The sequence below is a fragment of the Agelaius tricolor genome, unplaced genomic scaffold, assembly GCF_023055355.1.
Source record: "Agelaius tricolor isolate 1412-34295 unplaced genomic scaffold, bAgeTri1.0.p SCAF_3, whole genome shotgun sequence".
In the NCBI taxonomy this organism is placed as follows: Eukaryota; Metazoa; Chordata; class Aves; order Passeriformes; family Icteridae; genus Agelaius; species Agelaius tricolor.
The window spans coordinates 15,532,383-15,552,056 of NW_027269263.1; the positions used below are offsets into that span (position 1 = coordinate 15,532,383).

At 41.0% G+C, this 19,674-nt stretch overlaps 1 protein-coding gene across 3 annotated transcripts in view; it reads left to right on the plus strand.

Moving 5' to 3' along the window:
• PARVB (parvin beta) overlaps positions 1-19,674 on the plus strand; it is a 51,396-nt gene that overhangs the window by 24,070 nt on the left and 7,652 nt on the right. For all 3 annotated transcript variants that reach the window (XM_071422631.1, XM_071422633.1, XM_071422632.1), the window contains exons 4-11: positions 4,540-4,642; positions 7,907-8,047; positions 8,377-8,492; positions 13,677-13,735; positions 15,322-15,341; positions 16,519-16,580; positions 17,785-17,853; positions 18,753-18,854. In XM_071422631.1, the coding sequence (XP_071278732.1) occupies positions 4,540-4,642; positions 7,907-8,047; positions 8,377-8,492; positions 13,677-13,735; positions 15,322-15,341; positions 16,519-16,580; positions 17,785-17,853; positions 18,753-18,854 (672 nt within the window). The remainder of the gene's footprint in view (positions 1-4,539; positions 4,643-7,906; positions 8,048-8,376; positions 8,493-13,676; positions 13,736-15,321; positions 15,342-16,518; positions 16,581-17,784; positions 17,854-18,752; positions 18,855-19,674) is intronic.

The following is a 19,674-nucleotide window of genomic DNA, read 5'->3' on the forward strand; positions in this document are numbered from 1 at the left end:
GAACTTGAATAGATGGAGGTTTTTATAGTTCCAAGTGGTTCCTTCTCTCTCTTTCCCCTCAGACAGGAATGTGCCAATAGCAGCAGCAGATCCTGGTGTCTTTTCAAAGCTGGCAGTGGAACTCAGTTTCATTGGGGGCCAGCCCAGGTCTCTTTCAGCACCAGAGTTAGACGTGCCAACAGCTTGCCATTACTGATGCTGAGTGTTTCTGTCCTGCCAGTTGAATGCAGTGGGGTAAATGGATCTCAGTGCAAAGAAGCAGCAGAGATATCTGCTGCTGACACTGCTTTAGTACCTCTTTGTCTCCACCAAATGTTGGTTTAATTTCTGCTAACTCCATGCCATAGGAATTATATGTACTGTGGATTGGGCATTTGGAAGTGATTTTGACAGAGCCTTTGTAACTCTAGAGGGACAGACTGTACAGCATTGTGGTCATACAGACACCAGCAGATGAAAACACAAGAAAAAACCTCATTCCTCTCTCGTAGTAAAGCAAATATACAGAGAATCTCCTTGTTGAAGGCTGCTTAGTTGGGGATGTGAAAATACCTGCTTTAAGTCTTCTTGCACATATGAAAACCATTATGTCTGTAAGTGTTGTATGCTATCACCATGGTCAGTTTACTAAAAATAGTCACAGTTTGTCAGTATGAAGTGTTCAGCAAAGTTCCCTCTCTGACTAGCAGCTTTTTTAAACTCACTTAAGTTGCCCAGTGTGTAATGAAAATTTGGTAGATGGTTGAACTGACCTAAAACTGAAAATTCAGATCAGGGAAAGAGATGAGTTACTGCTATTTTTTATATGTGTGTATAAATATTGCATTCACAAAATGCTCTATTTGTAGTGTCTGAAATATGTCAGCTTCTTTTACTTGTTGTCCAATATTTGCTCATTTTCTGTATTTCATTAAGAAAAATATGAGAAAGAGCTTTGGCTAATTGAATGCAAAATTTTAGAACATCGGCTTGCAAGAGTTGGTTCCTGTCAGAAAGTGCCTTGACCACAGGAAGCAAGCCACAGTTGTAAGGTGGTTTTCCTCCCTGCAAAGATTTCTGTAAGATTGACTTAGAACTGCAACAACTTCTAGCCTTTAAAAGACTCATCTAAACTTTATACAGATCCAAACACTGCTGCTCTGGACACTGCCTGAAAAGAGTAATCATTCTCATTTGTAGTAAAACGCTCACTGTCCTGGAAGATACCAACTTTTCCCATCTCTGGTTTTATGGCTTTTTTTAGATTTACTGAGGTAAAGAGAAAACCAAAATGAGGCCACTGTCCTTTGACGTGTGGTTTGTCACATGTGACCAGATGAAACTGAGCTCCCTAAATGCTCTGTGATCTGCTTTTGGCAACAGGAGGCCTTCCCCTTGCTTAGAGGATGCCAGTGCTTTGTGCTTAGCCACGAGGCCTGAATGTGAATTTTTGCTATTAATTTTCATGCTCAGCCCTGAAGCCAGTTTCATACCTTTGATCTCTGCTTCCTGATTTCCCCAGAAGCTGAGGGGAAGTGGGTCATTGAAGCCAGGGTTTTCTTTCTGGGCTGTTTTTGGTGGCTGGGCTTCCTGTTTTCCCACTGTGCCAGATGTGTTCATGTATTTTGAGTTGTTTTGCATTTTTTCTACCACTGTACAGTGGTGACTGTGGGGTCATTATGCCCTTGAACTCTGAATTTTTGCAGCTATGAGTGCATGTGTCTGAGCATTTGGCCCAGTTCAAAAGTGCCTTAGATGAGTGCAGACGTGCAGGAAATGTCAGGCACAGTTGTGAGGACATCAGAATATCGTATTAAATTTTTAAAACCATGCTACTAGCCCTAAATATTATAGAAGGCTATAGAAAAGCAGCTTTTTATGAGTCCAAATGTAATATTGAGCTGTATGAAGTGCAAGCAAGAAGGAAGGAAGAAATGGGTAGAGTGTGAGACTAGACACATCGAGGTTAAGCATCTTTTCATGCATAGGAGATGCTCTTGTCTGCTTCCCACCAAGCACCAATGTGCCTGTGTCAGGTTGTTAAAATTTTGAGACATTCAGGTTATTGAATATTTCCTGCTTCTGCATTTTTATGAAGGAGAAATCACGAAGAACTGGAGAGAGCTGATGTTCCGTGAGCAGAGTCAGAAACTATTTCTGCACCTGCATCGTTTCAATAAGCAATGTGGTGTTTCCTCTGTAAAAGTTAAAAAGAAAAAAATCTGTGCTGAAAGCTTTTCCAGGTTTCTAATTAAGACATAATCAAGGAATGAAGAAAGCCTTGGGATTTTTTTTCATTGCAGTACTTTACAGTCTTGAACAGCTGTTGGAAAAAAACACCTAGATTTTTTTTTCCTTTGCAAACTCATTATTTTTAGTGGAGCTAAAGTTGTAGTCTGAATAGTAGAGAAGTTAGAATGTTTTTTTGGGATATTTTTCTTTGATTTGGGTATTAAACTGTGAAAATAATAAAATAATTATGGCTAGACCTGTTTAATTTGTCTTTTTTGTAGTTTTTTTACTTAAAGTTTTTCAGTTCTAAATTTTTGTGAAACATTTAATTAGCACATAGTCTATATATTTTCCTTTTTTAAGACCCTCTGCTGTGTATCTGCACTCTTGGAAATGGGATATTGGGTCTTACATTTTAGTCTTTTATTTATAATTCCTTGGCATTTTCTAGATTCTGACTTCAATACCATTCAGCACAGGACAAACAAAATAAAATGTTTATTAATGGTTTCAAATAGTTTAGCATCCTGAGTCTTCCTTTAGCAAAGCTTTTGAGGACTTCTTGAAATCCAGCCTCAGGTCTGTAATGGGATCTCATTATATTAAATATCTTCTGCTGAGCTTCAGATAATTTTTGAAAGCCTGTTCTATAAATCTCACAGAAGACCTAAACCTTTTCTGATTTTGATTTCTTCAGTTGATTTTTTTATGGATGTCAGTGTTTCAAGCTTGTATAATTATGGAATTAGGCAGTCACCTTTAAAAAAATCTCTTTCTAGATGATGTCTTGTTATCTAGGACTGATTTTTCTGTATAACTGGTGAAGTTTTTGAGGTGAAAGATAGTATTGTGCTTCTCATTGGCTTCCAGCTGTGGTGATCTTTTTCTGACTTGTCCCTGGGGGAGCAATGGGGTGATGATGTTGCTGCTGCAGAGCTCATCCTTGTGTATCCATATGTCCTCACTCACCTCCTCTCTTGTACCTGTGTGAGAGAAGACCACTTCTGACAAAAGATAATGATATTGAATAGTGAATAACTTAACAGAAAACCTTTATTTTCAAAGGCAGATCTTTGGAAGAGTAATTTTTATTATTGAGGTTTTAATCATTCTGGACAGTTTAGAGGGCAAAGGTGATTTACCTAGGTGAGCATTGATGCTGATCCTTGTTTTATATGGAATAAGCACTTGCCAAATCACTCAGCCAAAGCTTGCTTGCCAATTACACATCGCCCCTATTTTTAGAGCTGACTTTCAGCTCTGTATTTTCAGCATGCTTTGGAAGTACTAGAGACATGGATTAGAGGTACATGAAGCATTAGTGTTTCATGTTTGGTTTGTAAACCTTTTCATGGTCACTTAGCCTAGCCAGATTTATTTGAGGTTTTTAGGTTGAATGAACATCAGCAGCCAGGCTGAATGTCCTTGTGCCCAGCATATTCAAATGCTCTTTTTCCCTAGGAGTCCCAGGGTGGCTGTTTTCCCCTGCAAGCCTGCATATATTTTGTTTATTTGCTTTTGTTTCACAATCTCTTGTATAATAAAACCCCAGAACCTTCTTAGCCATCACAATTGCCAAGAAGAGGCAGAAATATGGGGTCTAATCAGAAGTGAATTAAAAGAATCTGCAACTTTGTATGAATGCAAACTAAAGATTACAGAATCTTTAAATTAAGCTTATTGTTTCGGGTGGTTCTAGTCAATGGATTTTTCACATCTGTGATTGGCAATACTCCTATCTTACAGAACCTAGGAAGTAGCAGGAGCTAACATTGTGTCTCTTCCCACAGAACTGTGCTATTTTTGTGAAAATAATTTAAATTTCCGAGTAGTAAATTGGAGGAGAATGTTGCTACCAGCTTCAAACAGTCAAGGCTTGTTTTCCTGTAACTGTTCAGAAATAATTGTCTTTGGCACCTGGGAGATTTAGCTCAGTTCCTTTTCTTTTTAAAGATTCTTTATGCTCATTCCAGTTTTACAGATGACTGAATTATTTTCATAGTTATGGTAGTCAGCATATGGGAACTGTTAAGATGGTAAATTATTATCAGACCCATTTGACCAAGATTTTAATTGGACTTTTGTATTCCATAATAGCTGAGGATAAAATGCCTTGTCCTGTTGTCAAGACCTGAATTAAAAACAATAAGGGACAATCAGATGCTTTTATTCTATTTTATTTTTTTCATTCAGGTCTCATCCCTGCAAATTGGAAATACATAAATATGCTTGCAGTTCATCTATTTTATAGTCCTAATTACTGCCTTGAATGAAAGGAATGTATTTTGGTTGATTTTAAACATTTGCCTCCTTTTTCTGTGCTTGCAGGTTCTAATTGACTGGATTAATGATGTGCTGGTGGAGGAGAGAATCATTGTCAAACAGCTTGAAGAGGACCTGTATGATGGGCAGGTGCTGCAAAAGCTGCTGGGTGAGTCCCTATCAGAGAAGGTGACACCAAAGACTGGGAGGGCCCAAAATTAACCTCTCCCAAAGCTGCAGACTGTGCAGTAACTCAACATCTCAGGGAGATGGTTGATGTCACTGAAAGCTGCCTCAGCTTCTCCTTCTGTTCTCCTCAGGCTGTCTGCTGAGAGGGGAGGAAATCCAGGTAATTCCTAGGTATCTGTTTCATGGACTGACTGTAGTCCAGGCAGCTGAAGTGTGGGGTAGAAAAGGAGTGAAGAGGTTTGTGTTTGTGGGGCCAAGCAGAAGCCATGTGGTCAAAAATTTTGTCAGTGTATTTTGCTTTTGAAAGCTTCTGGGCTGAGAGCTGTTTTGAGGTCCTGATTAAAAGTATTACTTTTGGGGGTGAAAAAAGAAAAAGAGAATGAATGACAACAGACATGTGCTCAAAATGTGCACCTCTGTGTGAATGACACATGAGGGAATACACTCTTTTAAGAATTTGGGATTTTGCAGCCCCCTTCCATCTTTGCAATGTGTATGTTGATGCAGCAAGCACAGTGGAGAAGACTCAGGATAATCCAGTGATTTATGCGGATGCTTTTAGAAAACAAAAAAGCTTGAGGCTTCCAGTTCCGTATAAATACACACTTTTTCTTAGCCAGACTGCTCTCAGCTCACTTCTGATGTGTTTTCAGGAGTGGGCTGGGCTGTGGGATGTGTGTGTGTCACAGTGGGGCAGGAGGACCTAGTGCTGCTGGTTCCACTGGCTGCTGAATATTTTGCACAGGTCCCTTACATGAGAGGTGTTCTGATGTACATCCACAAGCTTTTAAAATTAGTTAATGACAATTAGCTTTGTGTGCAGTTGAAACTCCTCAAAAACAATAACTTGAGGAATGAAGCAAGAGTACTTTGAACACTTCTAACACAGGGTTAGCCTGCAGCCAGGAGCCTCCAAATGTTGTACGGATCAGCACTGTACAGGCAATTTTAACTGGGGAATATTTGCTTGAATCCAGTTGTTCTTCGTAACTCTGCGGAGCTGGGGAAGGGTCTAGAGCACCAAGAGGGGCTGAGGGACCTGGGGGGCTGAGGGACCTGGGGGGCTCAGCCAGGGAGGGTTGGGTTCTGCTCCCAGGTAACAGGATGAAACAGTCTCAAGCTGTGCCAGGGGAGGTTCAAGTTGGATATTGGCAAAATTTTTGCACTGAAAGGGTGGTTAAGTCTTGGCACAGGCTATCCAGGATGGTGTTGGAGTCACCATCCCTGGAGGTGTTCAGAAATCATGCAGGTCTTGCACTTGGGGATGTGGTTTAGTGGTGGACTTGGCAGTGCTGGGTTAGTGCTGGGACTCAGTGATCTGAAGGTTTTTTCCAGCCTTCCAAATGCTTCTATGTTTCTCTGTGTAGATCAGTCAGACTTAGCATATCTGACAGGAGGAAAGATGGACTTGGACATCTTGCAGCCTGAGATCTTTTACTGCACCAGCTTTTACTCATTTCCTGCATTTTGGGCCCCTAACTGGAGAGCAGATGCATCTCCTCTGACTGGAGCTACCGCAGCTCTGCCCCAGTCTTGTTCTGTTCTTCAGCAGTGTCTTTGTTCCTTCCTTCACCTTCCCTCACCTTCCTGGAAAAACTAACAAGATGTGGTCATTAAACTTCAAGTAGTAGTTAACCATTCCTTTTAAGTGAGAGGCGTTTTGTCTTGATAGCCAGGCCCCCAATAAAGGATGAAAGACAACAGCTTGTCACTGGGCTTATGCTGAAGGGATTTGAAGTTAGATATTAGTAAATGACTGATGGAGGTGGAGCTCCTTGTTTAGTTAATTTTATCAAGGTGCAAGCAGTGCCACTCAGAGAAGCTGGAATGGCTTGGTACACATGATATTGGTGTGAAAGAAAATAAATTTGTTTGCTGACTGATAGGTAACCTGGGCTGAGAATAGGCAGAAGCCCTAACATATGAATGAAAAATTATTTTGCTTGTTTTCATAATCTTAATAAAAAATATTGATTAAAAAATCCCTACTTTAGATTGCTAGAAACATTTAAGAAGTTCAAAGTATTTGTTAGTTGATAACCTCCAAGTCTTTTCTCTTTGGGTTACTAGAGTACTTTTTGTATTGCTCCCACTTAAAAAAAAAAAAAGAAAAAAGATATCTTCAGCTAGATAAAACATCCAGAAGAAGCATGCTCTTAAACTTGAGAGCAGAAATATCTCCATTACTGGAAAAAGAGGAATTTTGATGACTCTGAAACATTTCTGAAAGAGTCATCAGAGTCTTTAGAATCTCATTTTGTGAAAACAGTTTTGATGAAGTATGTTTTTTGTTTTAGAGAGTGGAATAGTATATCATTAGAATATGGCCAACGACTCCTGACATCCTGGACAGATCAGCACAGTGAGTTTGGCCACATTTTTTATGGGTGTGGAGCATAGAGCAAGAGATGAGCTGTTCCCATTGCTCTGGTGGCTGGAGGACTCTACCCCACCTTCATCAGCTCCCTGGTTTTTCTTTTTTTTTAGAATTTTAGCTTCTGTCTCTTTTGCAAGGGCCACAACACAGAGAAAGAGAAGAACAAGTTGTCTGTGACTTTGGCCACAAATAGTTATATTACATAAGCAGAACTGAAATTTTAGTAATGGAATTTTACACATTTTCCTGTTATATTTCATTTTGGAAGTAATCAGCTGTGATGTGACAATGTCAACAACATGACAAGATTATACCAACTTACTTTTTAAATTAGTTCCACTGATCTAATCCTGGTATGAGTCTTGAGGGTTTGAGGATGCAAAATGTGCTTTTGCTTAAATTCATACCTTCAGCTGACTTGAAATTAAGCTTGTCAAGCTGAAGTAAATGTTCATACAAAATATTTCCCGTTTATTGTCGTAAACTAGCTTTAAAAAAGTCCTTTATACCTGTGCAGATTCCTCGTGCAGTGAAGGCTGTGTTGTGCCAAATGCTTTTCTGCAGTGAAAGAAAATGGGAGGTATAATTAATATTGCTGTTAGCTTGATGTCTAGCTGAAAGTTGTTACATATTTTGATATCTGATTGATGAGCATGTTCAGCCAGACTTTACCAGTTTTGTCACATTTTTATTGGAACTGACATATTTTGGTGAAAGTTTTACTTTCAGCTATTTTTCCATCCAAGGAAAATAATTATCTTAGAAAAGTTCTAGTGGACTCCAGTGGTCTGTGCTTATCTCCACACAGTTTAATCTGGTTTTGTCTGCCCTTTTTATTTATTTATTTTGTTTGTTTTTCAAATGCAGAAAAATTGGCTGACCGTAAACTGAATGTGGCGGAGGTGACACAATCTGAAATTGGTCAGAAGCAGAAGTTGCAGACGGTCTTGGAAGCTGTCCATGATTTACTCCGACCCCATGGCTGGACAATCAAGTGGAATGTCGACTGTAAGGACTTTTATTATATCTTCTGTCTCAGTAAGTGTGTTATCACTTAGGAAGTCTGCTAAGATCATTTTTCCCCAGTATCCTCCAGTGCAGTGGAAAGCAAGCGGTTGGGTCTGCCTGTCTGTGATCAGAGAGGGTCGGGACTTGTAAGTTATGCTTAAAGGAAGGGCTGAATGTAGGCTTTGCTACCTAATTCAGGAAAAAGGAGGAAGGATAAAAAGACTGTGTTGACCAAAAGCATTTTTCACAGCCTTTTTCCCCCAGAGCTGTTTGTTTAAAATAACACCTCAGTGTCCTTTCACTTGCTTCATTTCCCTTGTTCCCTGCAGCCATCCATGGCAAGAATTTGATTTCCATCTTGCACCTTCTGGTGGCTTTGGCCATGCATTTCCGAGCTCCCATCCGGCTGCCTGAGCACGTGTCTGTGCAGGTGGTGGTTGTACGGGTGAGTATCAGCTCCTGGGAGGAGCAGAGGGGATTCTGCAGGGCTGGGCTGCTCCCACCCATTGCCTTCCATCTCTTGTCATTTAGAAAATGTGTGGTCCCACTTGTTTGGTGAGTCCCATGCTTGGGAATGCATTTTTGGGTTCCATGTGCTTAAATGAGACCCCAAGGACAGCACATCTTTAGTAGGTTTGGGGCCACCCTTTGCTATTTCAATAGCATGCTCAAACATGCAATGGGATTTTGTATAAGGGAGCATTGGGCTTGTAATTTCCATCACTCTGGTACAGTTTTTTTTGCCATGCATTTTTTGCAGGGAAGCCATTGAAACCTAAACAGCACAGGAAGGAGCTTCAGCACATAAAATCTCCCCAGTCTGGAATGCCTGTTAGCAGTGTGGTTTTTCCCCAATGACTTCATGTGCAGACTTAGACACATTGTTTTCCTTGGCAGGCCTGATAGACTTTCATCATTTCTTTCACAATCCTGTGATTTTGTTAGCTTTCCTTAGATATGGGGGAGAGATCTGAACTAAGGAACCCTGACTGCTTCCCTCCTGCCCTAGATACTGCTCTGGTTATTCCTTTCTCTGCTTTGTGTCAACCTTTCCCTCTACAAAGGCTCTACTTTCAAGCATCTGTACTGCTTCTTTTTCCTTGCCTTCTATCCCAGTGAAAGTTTCCCATGGGAACCCAATTTTTCTCCCAGCTGCTGAACCCCAGGCAGATGTGTTCTGGCTGGCACTCTGCTCTACAAGTGCCTGTTTGCTGTGGCACTCACTCTGCAATTTACTGTTCCAGCTGTGAGTTTCCTTTCAAGAATGAAGAAGATAAAGTGATCCCACACCCTGTTTTGCAAACTTGGATCCCCTTACAAGATGCAGGGTGGTAGATTAGATGAGCTTCATTTTGCTTTATATTTAAGTGTTTCCACGTTGCCTGCCTGGATGCACTAGACATGTAGGATGTGATGTAAATGAGAAATTGATGGATGTTCCCTGGTTCATAATAAATGTGTGTATTATCTATAGGAGGTGATTTTGAATTTAAGAACAGTGAGATAGTTATAAAGTGACATGAATGTAAATAGGAGACTGATTTATTTTAAGATTTCTTTTGTCTGTCTTGGAAAGATAAGGAGGAACATATAAGCTGGTCAGCAGCTCTCTCACATCCTGATGTGAAAAACCTCCTTCTGCCCAGTACAGTGAAGTGTCTTCTATAACTACTAAGGCAGAAAAAAATATGAGGTAGAGAGATAAAGCCTCCCTTTCCTTGTCCTTAGTTCAAGCTACAGAACCATCCACCTCTACAGCAGAAAGAAGGCTTTGGAGAAGGTTTTCACTTCTTTTCCTGTTGGAGGGATATAGAGGAGACTCCATCTGGTTCACCAGAGTCCCTGGATCTTGAGACTAGATGACATAAAGGCTGACAAGAAACTAGGCAGGAGAGAGAGCAATACCTGTGTCCCCAAGGAGTCAGGTATAGTGGGGGTTAAGTCAAATCCTAGAGGCCCTTGCTCTTGGATCTAGAGCCTGGAGTCCTGGAAATGGGCATGGGCACAGCTGGCCCTGTGCAAGAGGAGACTTCTCTCAGCCTCTAACCCAGTGCTAGGAAAAGCTTGCAACTCTTCATCTTTGTTTATTTAAATGGAAAACAAGGGGTGGTATGAAACAGAGCATGTTCATTCTGGAAAAAAAACCTTCTGCCTTCTGGTTTGGTAAACTGAATTTTTGTAGTTCAGCATCCATAATCTAGTCTAAAAATACATGCTGGTTCAGTAACACAGATCTCTTTAAATGAACTTTGTTTGGCCTCTATTATTCTAATGACAAACAGAATGGTGATGAGGTGAATATTGTTCCTAATCCAAACTACTAAGAAAACTACTATTAAGAAGATTATTGCCCCTATTACCAATCTGTTTTGAAGTGATCTCTTGTTACATATCCCAGCAATGAACAGGGTTCTGTCAAACTAGATCACAGTTAACATAAGGTGTTAACTGAGAGGTTTTCATTTAAATGGCTCTTTTTGCTTGGATATACATTTGAGGGGTTAAATAAACAGTTTAAGTGACTTCTGTGCAAGTCTTTCAGAACTGACCCTGCAGCAAAAAAGCCATGCAAGATGCTGTGGGAGTATGGTGCAGGAACACACCCACACTGAAATTTTCAAAACTAGCTAAGTCTCATTTTCATGGGTGACTTTGATTATCTTTATCCACTTGTTGAGCTGTCCTCACACTGCGCAGATCCCTGAGGTGCTTCTTCCCCAAAAGGACTGTGCTTACACCATGAAAATAAAGTGGTTTAGCAAGTGACTGCTCAGCCAAGATGTGTGCATTTCCACAGCCCATCCCAGAGCAATGCAGAACACCTTATGAGCTTGTGTAAGTGCTATGGGCTCTTTTTTACTCTTACCTTCAGTGTCCTAATGCGCAAAGAGAGATAATATTATGACAGCACTGTGCTACACGGAAGGTGTTTATCCAGATCTCCACAGTTCCATGGTAGTTCTGCCCTTTCATTAAATCCTTCTCTTCCTTTAGCATCTTGAGGTGACAGACTGAGACTTTCTTAAGGTGTTGCATATGTTTTTTAATTAAAATAATTGATTTAGAGTCTGAGAAATATCTGTAGCTCAATCTGGGTCTGTCAAACAATGCACTATCCTTTTTTGGTCCTGCACTGTTAGTTTGCTCAGAAACCCACGAGCATTTTGGCGATGGCTTTCTGTTTTACCTTCCTTGGCAGGAAGAACTTTTAGCTAGCTATCTGTCTTTCCATATTATGTGGAACAACTACAAGACCAACCCAGCAGAAAACCACTTAGCTTTTTATTATTTCATAATGGCCTCCGTGACATAGCCCCTCTGAAGAGCAGAGTTCCTGAAACAGTTACTTGGAAGTAACTTGAAAACCTTTTTGAAATCAACCTCCAGAATTAGTTTTCTTGCTGGTTTCTTTGTGTGAAGTAGGAAACTGGGGAATCATGGCAATGTATGCCCAAGTTATTCAAGAAGGGTCCTGGCAGAGCAAGGGTTCACGTGGGCCTTCTAGTTAAATTCTGTGAGCAGCTACTCTAAGTGCTGAGTTAAGAGTCTAGGGTGATACATGCTTTAATGCTGGTGGCACTCAACACATGCCTGTCATTCCAGCTCTCCTCAGTGAGGGCAGGGAGGAGAGAAACTGTTGGTTTTGGTGATGCTTCCAGTGAGGACTGAAAACACTGAGATTTTCCAGCTGACTCGACTGCCTGCTATTCTAAATGTAAGCTTGCATGGTGAAGAAATACCCTAATTCAGGAAAACCAAAAAAGTTCTCAGAATTAAGTGGAAAAATTGTCCTTAAGGCTCACTTTATTGGTTATTTTTGCAAGGTTCAGGAATTGTCGTCTTTTATGCTTAGCTCGTGTCAGCCTCATTCTTAAAATTGCAGCATGTCCCACCTTGGTGCTGCTGGGAGATCTGGGGTATTTTTATAGTAATTCCCTTTTAGTGTGAGTTTCAGACTGAAAGGTCAGAGCCAGGGCAGGATGAAGAATAAATGTGTCTGGTGCCAATGGTGGAAGGAATCAACATTTTATCAAGGAATGACATTTGCTTTTGGATTGCAAGGTCAGGAGACCTAGGCTTGCTGTGAGAGAAGCATGCTGGGCTGCCTGGGAGGAGGAGCAGTGCTTCCTTTTCTACCAGCTGGGGAGCCAGTGCTGGAAACCATTCTTCTTTCTTATCAGGCATTTGGAGGCATTACTCACGAGTCATCACTTACTGAGGTTTTGTTCACAGGTTACACCATCTTCTCCCTGGGATTCAGGGTGCCTGGAAGGTCCTGAGCCCTGTGTTAATAAAGCAGAGACATGGTGGGATGGAATAAAGGCAGCATTGTTTTGTATGCAGGAAAACACTGCCCTGTCAGATGCCTCCTCATTTTTCCATCCATGCTGTCATGCTGGCTTTTCCCCCAAAGCTCCTGGCGCTGTTCCCATGGCTCCCTTGGGGGAGCAGGATGAGATAGGAGTGTGATAGGGAAGTGAGGGCTGTGAAGACGTGGCCAGCTGGCAGCACAAAGCCCAGGGCCCCAGCAGGCATGGAGCTGTTACAGCTCCCTCCCTGCCTCCAGCCAGGCTCCCTCCCTTCCAGCAGCTCTGCCTGCCTTCATTACTTCAGTAGGGAGTGGAGGGGCAGGAGCTCTTCTTACAGGTTTTTAGATTTCAATTCTCATTTCTCAAACTGCTTCTGGGGAAGGATGTGTTTCTCCTCAAAGCTGTTCTCCCTAATAAGTTCTTGCTTGAGGTTTGACTGAGATGGTAAAGATGTAGAGAGCTTGTGCCTGGGGGGGCTGTTTCCCTTAACCCTCCCCTAAGTCATGCTGACAGACCTGGTTCCTAGATGGCTGCTGAGATTTGAGCTCTTTCTGTCAGCTTTTTGAGCACGCAGAAGGGGGGAAAGAAATTCCTCTATTCATGCATAGTTTTGAAAGGAACCCGGAGATGCTAAGCGAGTTTTTTCACTCAGGTGAAAGCGCTTCCACCCTCTGGGGTATTTTGAAACTGTCTCAACACATGCTATTTCTCTTGGGTAGAGACTCCTTATTCATGCAGAAAATTGTGCCAAGGAGAGACAACCTGGTATCAGGGAAGTGCTGTTCATTGTGAAATCATTAGCTGAGTTTTTTGTGCTCCCTGTGTTTCCTTGGAGGATGTGTGTGTCCCTGTCAGGTGTGTGGCAGAGGCCCTAGAGGCATGCCTGCTCTAGGAGAGCTGTGCAGCACTCTGGAGCCCTGGCCTGGGAACAGCCATCCGTGTCATTTCCGTCCCAGAAGAGTCAGGCTGCCAGATGTGCCTAGCTGCTGGCAGGCACTGTGACATGACCAGCTGCCCTGTGGGGATCTAAGGTGGGGCTGACAATCTCCAAACTATTCCAGGCATGATGTTGACTGTGGTCTGAGGAGGAGGATTGCCAGTGAGGCAGTTAGCTGCAAATACACATTTCCCAAACATCCCTGTGGCTGTCAGCCTGACCAATGCCACTGTTCTGGGCGTGAATCCTCCTGTGTCAGCTGTTTCACCTCTGCCTCTGTGAAACTTAGTGAATTCATCCAGTTCTGTTCTCTGGTGCTCTGAAAGATGCTGAATGAGCCCCTGATGAGCTTCTCCTTTGCTAATTCCATCTTCCTTTCCAGAAACGTGAAGGCCTCCTTCAAACCACTCATGTTTCAGAGGAGCTGACGACCACGACAGAGTAAGCACAAAACACTTCTGTGCAGGATGTGAGACCATTTCTAAGCATGAGGGAGAAGTTTAATCATCCCCCATCCTTGCTAAATTAATGAAATCCTTTCATGTGGTGTTTTTTTAACTACATGGAGATGACTTGGTCTCTGAAAATATGCTACAATGGAGAAGTGTCCTCTGGAAATTCTTGTGTCTTAGAAGCTTTTAACTGATAGTGAGCCTTTTTCCCCCCCTGCCTACTGAATGTAGCTATATATATGCTTTCTGCTTAGTGCTATTTTCTCTATTAAGTGAAGGGCTAATGTAGATATTTTGGGGGAGAATTAGTTTGAAAAAAGGCAATTCTTTGACATAGCTCTCTAAACTGAAGTGATACTGTTAAAACTGTAAGGAGAGAAGAGCTCAGCAAAAATAAATAAATAACCCTCTTCTCTCTCCAGTTTTTGTACCAGCTTACTTTGCTGTATGTTTTTACAGTACTTTTTGCAAAGAGAAGGCTAGACATACATTTTGGCTTCAACTGAAAGCTGAGGTTTCCTTCACATGGCCTGAAGGCAGCTTTTCTAAGAGGGGCTTACATGAGCCCTCCCTCAGTTTATCAGTGTATTGGCTCTCTGTAGAATTGGCTCAGCTTCCCATGGCTTTGAAGATAAAATGAAGCACCATGTGGTGCTAAGTGGGGAAGATCTTTCAGATGGAAGTGCACAGAAATGAGATCATAATATCTCTGTGTGGACATTAAAGATCTCATAGTGGTTTTTGTAGGATCAGAGCTCTGGCTCAGGTTTGTGGGCCAAAATTCCTCCCCTCTCTCCCGTGCCCTCGAACAATGCAGTGAGCTTGTGCTCTCCTCCAGATGTGGTTTGCAAGATGTGATCTGCAGGCTGGGGCTTGGACATTTTTAGCAAGAAAGATGTTTGCAGATTTGCCTGTGTGTTTATATGTATGTTTTATGAAGCTCATTAATATTACACAGTATTAGGAGGTTACTGTTTAATGTGTTGCGTATCCAGACACAAGTACACCTATGGAAAATGCAGTGATCAGCAGAATCCAACATTCACTGAATACTTTGCAATTCCTCTGTGCAAATCAGGGCCTGATTCTCAGCTGATAAACATCTGCATGTCTGATGTCACTGGCTATGTATGTATTTCATACATGGCAATTTTATTTACATAATATTCACATAGAATGTGTTTTCTTCAGAGAAAACAGGTTAAAGTGAGATAGACAGCTTTGCTTCTTGTAAGCTGTGTGGTTTAGATTATATTTGTGGAAATACACATACAAGCACTTTTAGTCATTCACCCTTCATCATCAAAAGTACGGATAAGAAGTCATATTTGTGTGCAAAATGTAATTAAGCATTTCCATTAATTTCAAATGGATTTCCCTGACTTCCCTGGTGCTCTGCTGGGGGCATTCCTGCAGCACATTGGGTCTGCTCTGTGATGTTCTCAGACCCCTGAGTTTGTACAAGTTGTTGGCCCTCTGCATATTGAAGGACAACTCTTTTTAGGGCCATTGTCTTGTCTTCCAAACTGATTATTCATGAACTAACTTCATGTTTTTGAATTCTCTGACTTGCAGGATGATGATGGGAAGATTTGGTAAGTAACAACTCTGAATTTTTTTTTTCTGTTTGATTTGTGTCAGGCACAGAAATCTGGTCATTTTTTTCTTTCAGCAGACCAAGACAATGGGTTGAGCAATTCCATGAGGTTGGAATGTGTTGTGGGGGCAGGTTTTGTTACTCCATGCAGATATGGAGCATAACGGGTAGGACCAGATCTAATTCCTTTGCATGGAGAATCTTATCTCCTTTGTATTTTCTAGACTTTGAGGTTTAGGCCTTACCAACTGTACGTCTGGTCTTCTAAACAAAACCCATTTCTTTTGCTGTTGCTGCCAAGAGATTTCCCTTTTTGCATTTATTTTTTTTAGTAACATTAAGTCATTTCTCATTTTAAGATGTATGCTCCTGTAAAGGATGAAAAGAAGTAATTTATTTTCTTTATTTGCACATTATAATAAGTCAAAACTATCATTTCTTTTCTTGCAGCATAACTACATTAAATATTAATAAGGCACTGGAAAATAAGTAATGTCAGGGAGCTAAAGGGGCTAAATAATGTATCTTCAGATACCAAAGGAATTTAGATAATAAATGTTTGATTATTTGACAGTAGAAAACTATTAAAATGTGTTCTGTAAATAAAAAGTATTTGATCATGGAAAAGCTGTTAAAAATTATGTTGAGAACAGATTTGATTAGATATAGGCAGTGCTTTGAAGGTAGAAACAATTTGAATCTTTATGCTGTCTGTAGGATTTGCTCTTCTTGACGCTGCTGAAACAGAATTCACTTGAGTTCAGTTCTAGGCTTTACTGATGTCAGGGGTACGTACTACCAGTAATTTTAAATTAAACTAATTAATGTCTGAATTTGACACTGAATGTGGATGCAACCATAGCTGTTTAAGTTAGGATTGGGATATAGTCAGAATTTGTGTTTCATTTTAATTTTTCTTTCACCCACGTATTTTGTGTACCAATTTTGAAAGGCAGAAAAGTGAAATCAGTGAATATCTTTGTTTTCAGTTACCTCTGAAATTCCCTGGGCAGTTTGCTCTTGCATATAGCCAGACACCAAAATAGTGTGCTTTTAGCTTGGGTCTCTGTTATGTGATTTTCTGAGAAAAACCTTTAGGTTTTGGACAGGAAACCTGCTTTCCACACTTGTGCTGTTGGAGATGTTCTGATTTTAATTATTTCTCCCCAAACCAGAGCGTGATGCCTTTGACACTCTTTTTGATCACGCACCAGACAAGCTCAGCGTAGTCAAAAAGGTAAAAAGTAAAATCCTAGCTTTATTTTCCACAATTTATTTATTGCAATTTTTTTGTGCTTTTGGAAAGATATTCAGAAACATCCAGCTAATAACAGAAGGGGACTTTGAAGTAGTGAAAGGGGTGTTTATCCCCAAGGATCGCTGTGTCAAAGCCAGGTGATGTTTTCCAAATATTAAAATACAATTCACCCATAAAGAAGTTTGCTGAATATAAAGCTTTTACAAAAGAGCTGCTTTTGCCCAGGTGCTAAGCACTTATTCCTATGGTCCCTTGGTTTGTCCTTTAAGGCTGAGCATCATTGCACAGCATGTCCATCCAGATATATTTTTGGCATGACTTTGTGTTAGACAGAGCAGAGGGGTAATGTAGCTGTTTATCTCTCTCTGCCAGCTCTTGCTGCTTTGGGGCAATATATAAGAGACTCCATGTAGTTCCATCAGATAGTTCCAGCCTGGCTGTTAAGCTGCTTATTAGGAGAGCAATATGTGAAGATCAGTGTTGTAAGTTGTCCCTTCCCCTTGTGTGAAATAAAAGATGTGTGCTTTTAAAATAATGCTTTGAAGTCTCAGGAAGATTTTTATCTTTCCAGCCTGAAATGTCTTTTAGAAAAGTCCTTTTAAGTGGATAAGAACTAACTTAACTCTTTCCACACAATAAAAGTGGTAACGCTCTGCTATGTGTTCCTTCTGAAAGGGTGTGTAAGTGGGCTGACAGATCTCTGTGCTTCAATCCATTAGCACAGGTCTGGTTCGTAAAGGCAGGATTTGCATCTGGAATAGAAATCCCAGACCTAGGCTACATCCTGGCTGTAATCCGTGTGCTGACTGCACACATCCCTCCAGGAACAGAGTTGTGTGCACACCACTGTGCTGTTGGCACCTTCAAGAACCTCAATAAATTAATGGGGACAGTAAATGCACCTACTGCCCACTTCATCTTCAGACTCCGATGTCATCACAACATTTTCCCAGGCCACTAAAGTTTGCCTGATGTGCTGGGAAAGCTGCATGTAACAGCACCATCTGCTGAGTTCTGGCATCTTGTGCAAACAAATAAGTCCTGCATACTTATTTGTGCAAAAGCAGGCAGCAAACATCCCTATTGTGTTTTTAAAAATGTCTTTAAAGGTTATGTTAACTTTTTCACATCAGCACTGAGTGTAATGTCTGACATCACTGTTTCTGCTGGTTTTTTTTAATAGTCTCTGATCACCTTTGTGAACAAACACTTGAATAAACTCAATTTGGAAGTTACGGAGTTGGAAACCCAGGTAGGAGACTTTGTCTTCTTGCATGTAATCTGTGTAAATTGCAGATTTTCAGACATGGCTTGGCTAAACAGAAGCAGATCTTCTTTCCAGAGTTTACTGAGCCATGAGAGATGGTTATCTTACTGTTGCAGCAAAATGATAAGGACAGTATCCAGAGAATTATACCAGGAGTATGGGTAATTCATTCGAGCCTGGCTTGGTGTAATACCAGTCATTCATTCACTGCTGTTTTACAGCATTGCTGAAATAAATGGGCAACTGGATTTGATCTGTCACAAGAAATTGTTGCCTCAGCCATACCCAAGAATTTATTTTTTAGAGGATGTCACACATGCCATATCATGATCACAAGTGGGAAGTCTTAGAACTGCATAACATTATCCCCCTTAGCCAGTCAGTAGCCATCTGGTCTGGTAGGAACACTGAATAAGGTGGCTGAAAATATGTAGGATTTTATTCAGGGTTTTCTGAAACCATAAACAATCTATTTTGACTTGGGGGAAAAAAATATTTTATTAAATTCAACTTCCTACCTGTGACAGGGGAGACTTATTTTCAAGATTTGATTAAGGGCAAAGATTTGAATGTCTAACACACACAATTTAAGAGGGATTGTGGTTGAAATTACCTGATACTGTAGCAGTAGGACTGGGGGTATATAATGTGCCCCAGGAAGTTTGGGGTTTTTTTAACTACCGCTGGGAAGTTGGCAGGATTCCTTAAGCAAATTAAATGAACATGAGGAAAGCAAGAAAAGACTTCTGAACCATCTCACACTTCTGTGCTAGCAAAAAAAAAAAAAAAAAAAAAAATCAAAATACATAATTTGGGCCAAGCTTTCTTCTTGTTTATGAATGGTGATTTACAAACAGATGCTTTCTCCTCATATTTCTCTTTAGTTTGCAGATGGTGTTTACTTGATTTTGCTCATGGGTCTCCTTGAGGACTATTTTGTACCTCTTCACAACTTCTACTTAACACCTGAAAGTTTTGATCAAAAGGTGGGTAGAAACTCCAGGTTATGCTCTTTCTGCATTATTATCACATGTTTTTTTCCAATTGTTTTATCTTTTCTCCTTGTGCCAGGTGAAACAGAAGCTGGTATATTTTCTTCCAAAGATCTAGCAAAGAGGCTGTGGCACTTGATGGTTAAAACTACTAAAAATTATGAAATGAATGGGTACATTCCTCATAGTTAAGGAAGAAAGGTACTCTGTTCCTGGCATCAGACAACACATAAAGCTTACAAATATCCAGGGTGAATAAATACAATAATGAGTGCTCTGTACTGTATAGTACTTTGCATAACCAAAGTAATTTTTTAGATTGTAGTACTGCCTGAAGTGTTCTTGTGAGTAGGTCTTTTGCTCTCAGCCCCACACTTGCTCCATTGTCCTGTGTCCCTTTTTGTGCTCACAATGAGAAAAGTATTTAGGCTGTGTTTTCATGTCACAATCAAAAGTTTGCCTCTGTCTACAGTTGTTCCCAGACCTGCACATGCATCTGTGTATATTTGATGATGGTATATCAGAATACCCTGAGCCTGGTCCTGCTGCAGTCCTGCAGGTGCCCCCTGCTTTTATCATTCTGCCAGGTTCTGCAGGGCAGAGGACAGGTTTTGTGTCGGCTGAGCTGCAGCAGGAGGGGGCTAGGTCAAAAAGGGAAACATTGGCTAAAGTGTAAAGATGGAATGCTTTGTGAGTGCTGTTTAAAATGGGGTTTTCATACTGGCTCCTGCACACGTTGTTGCTGCCAGCCCCTCAGCAAAGGTGCATCTCTGGGAAGGATGATTCTCTACTACATCTCACACATCCCTTATAG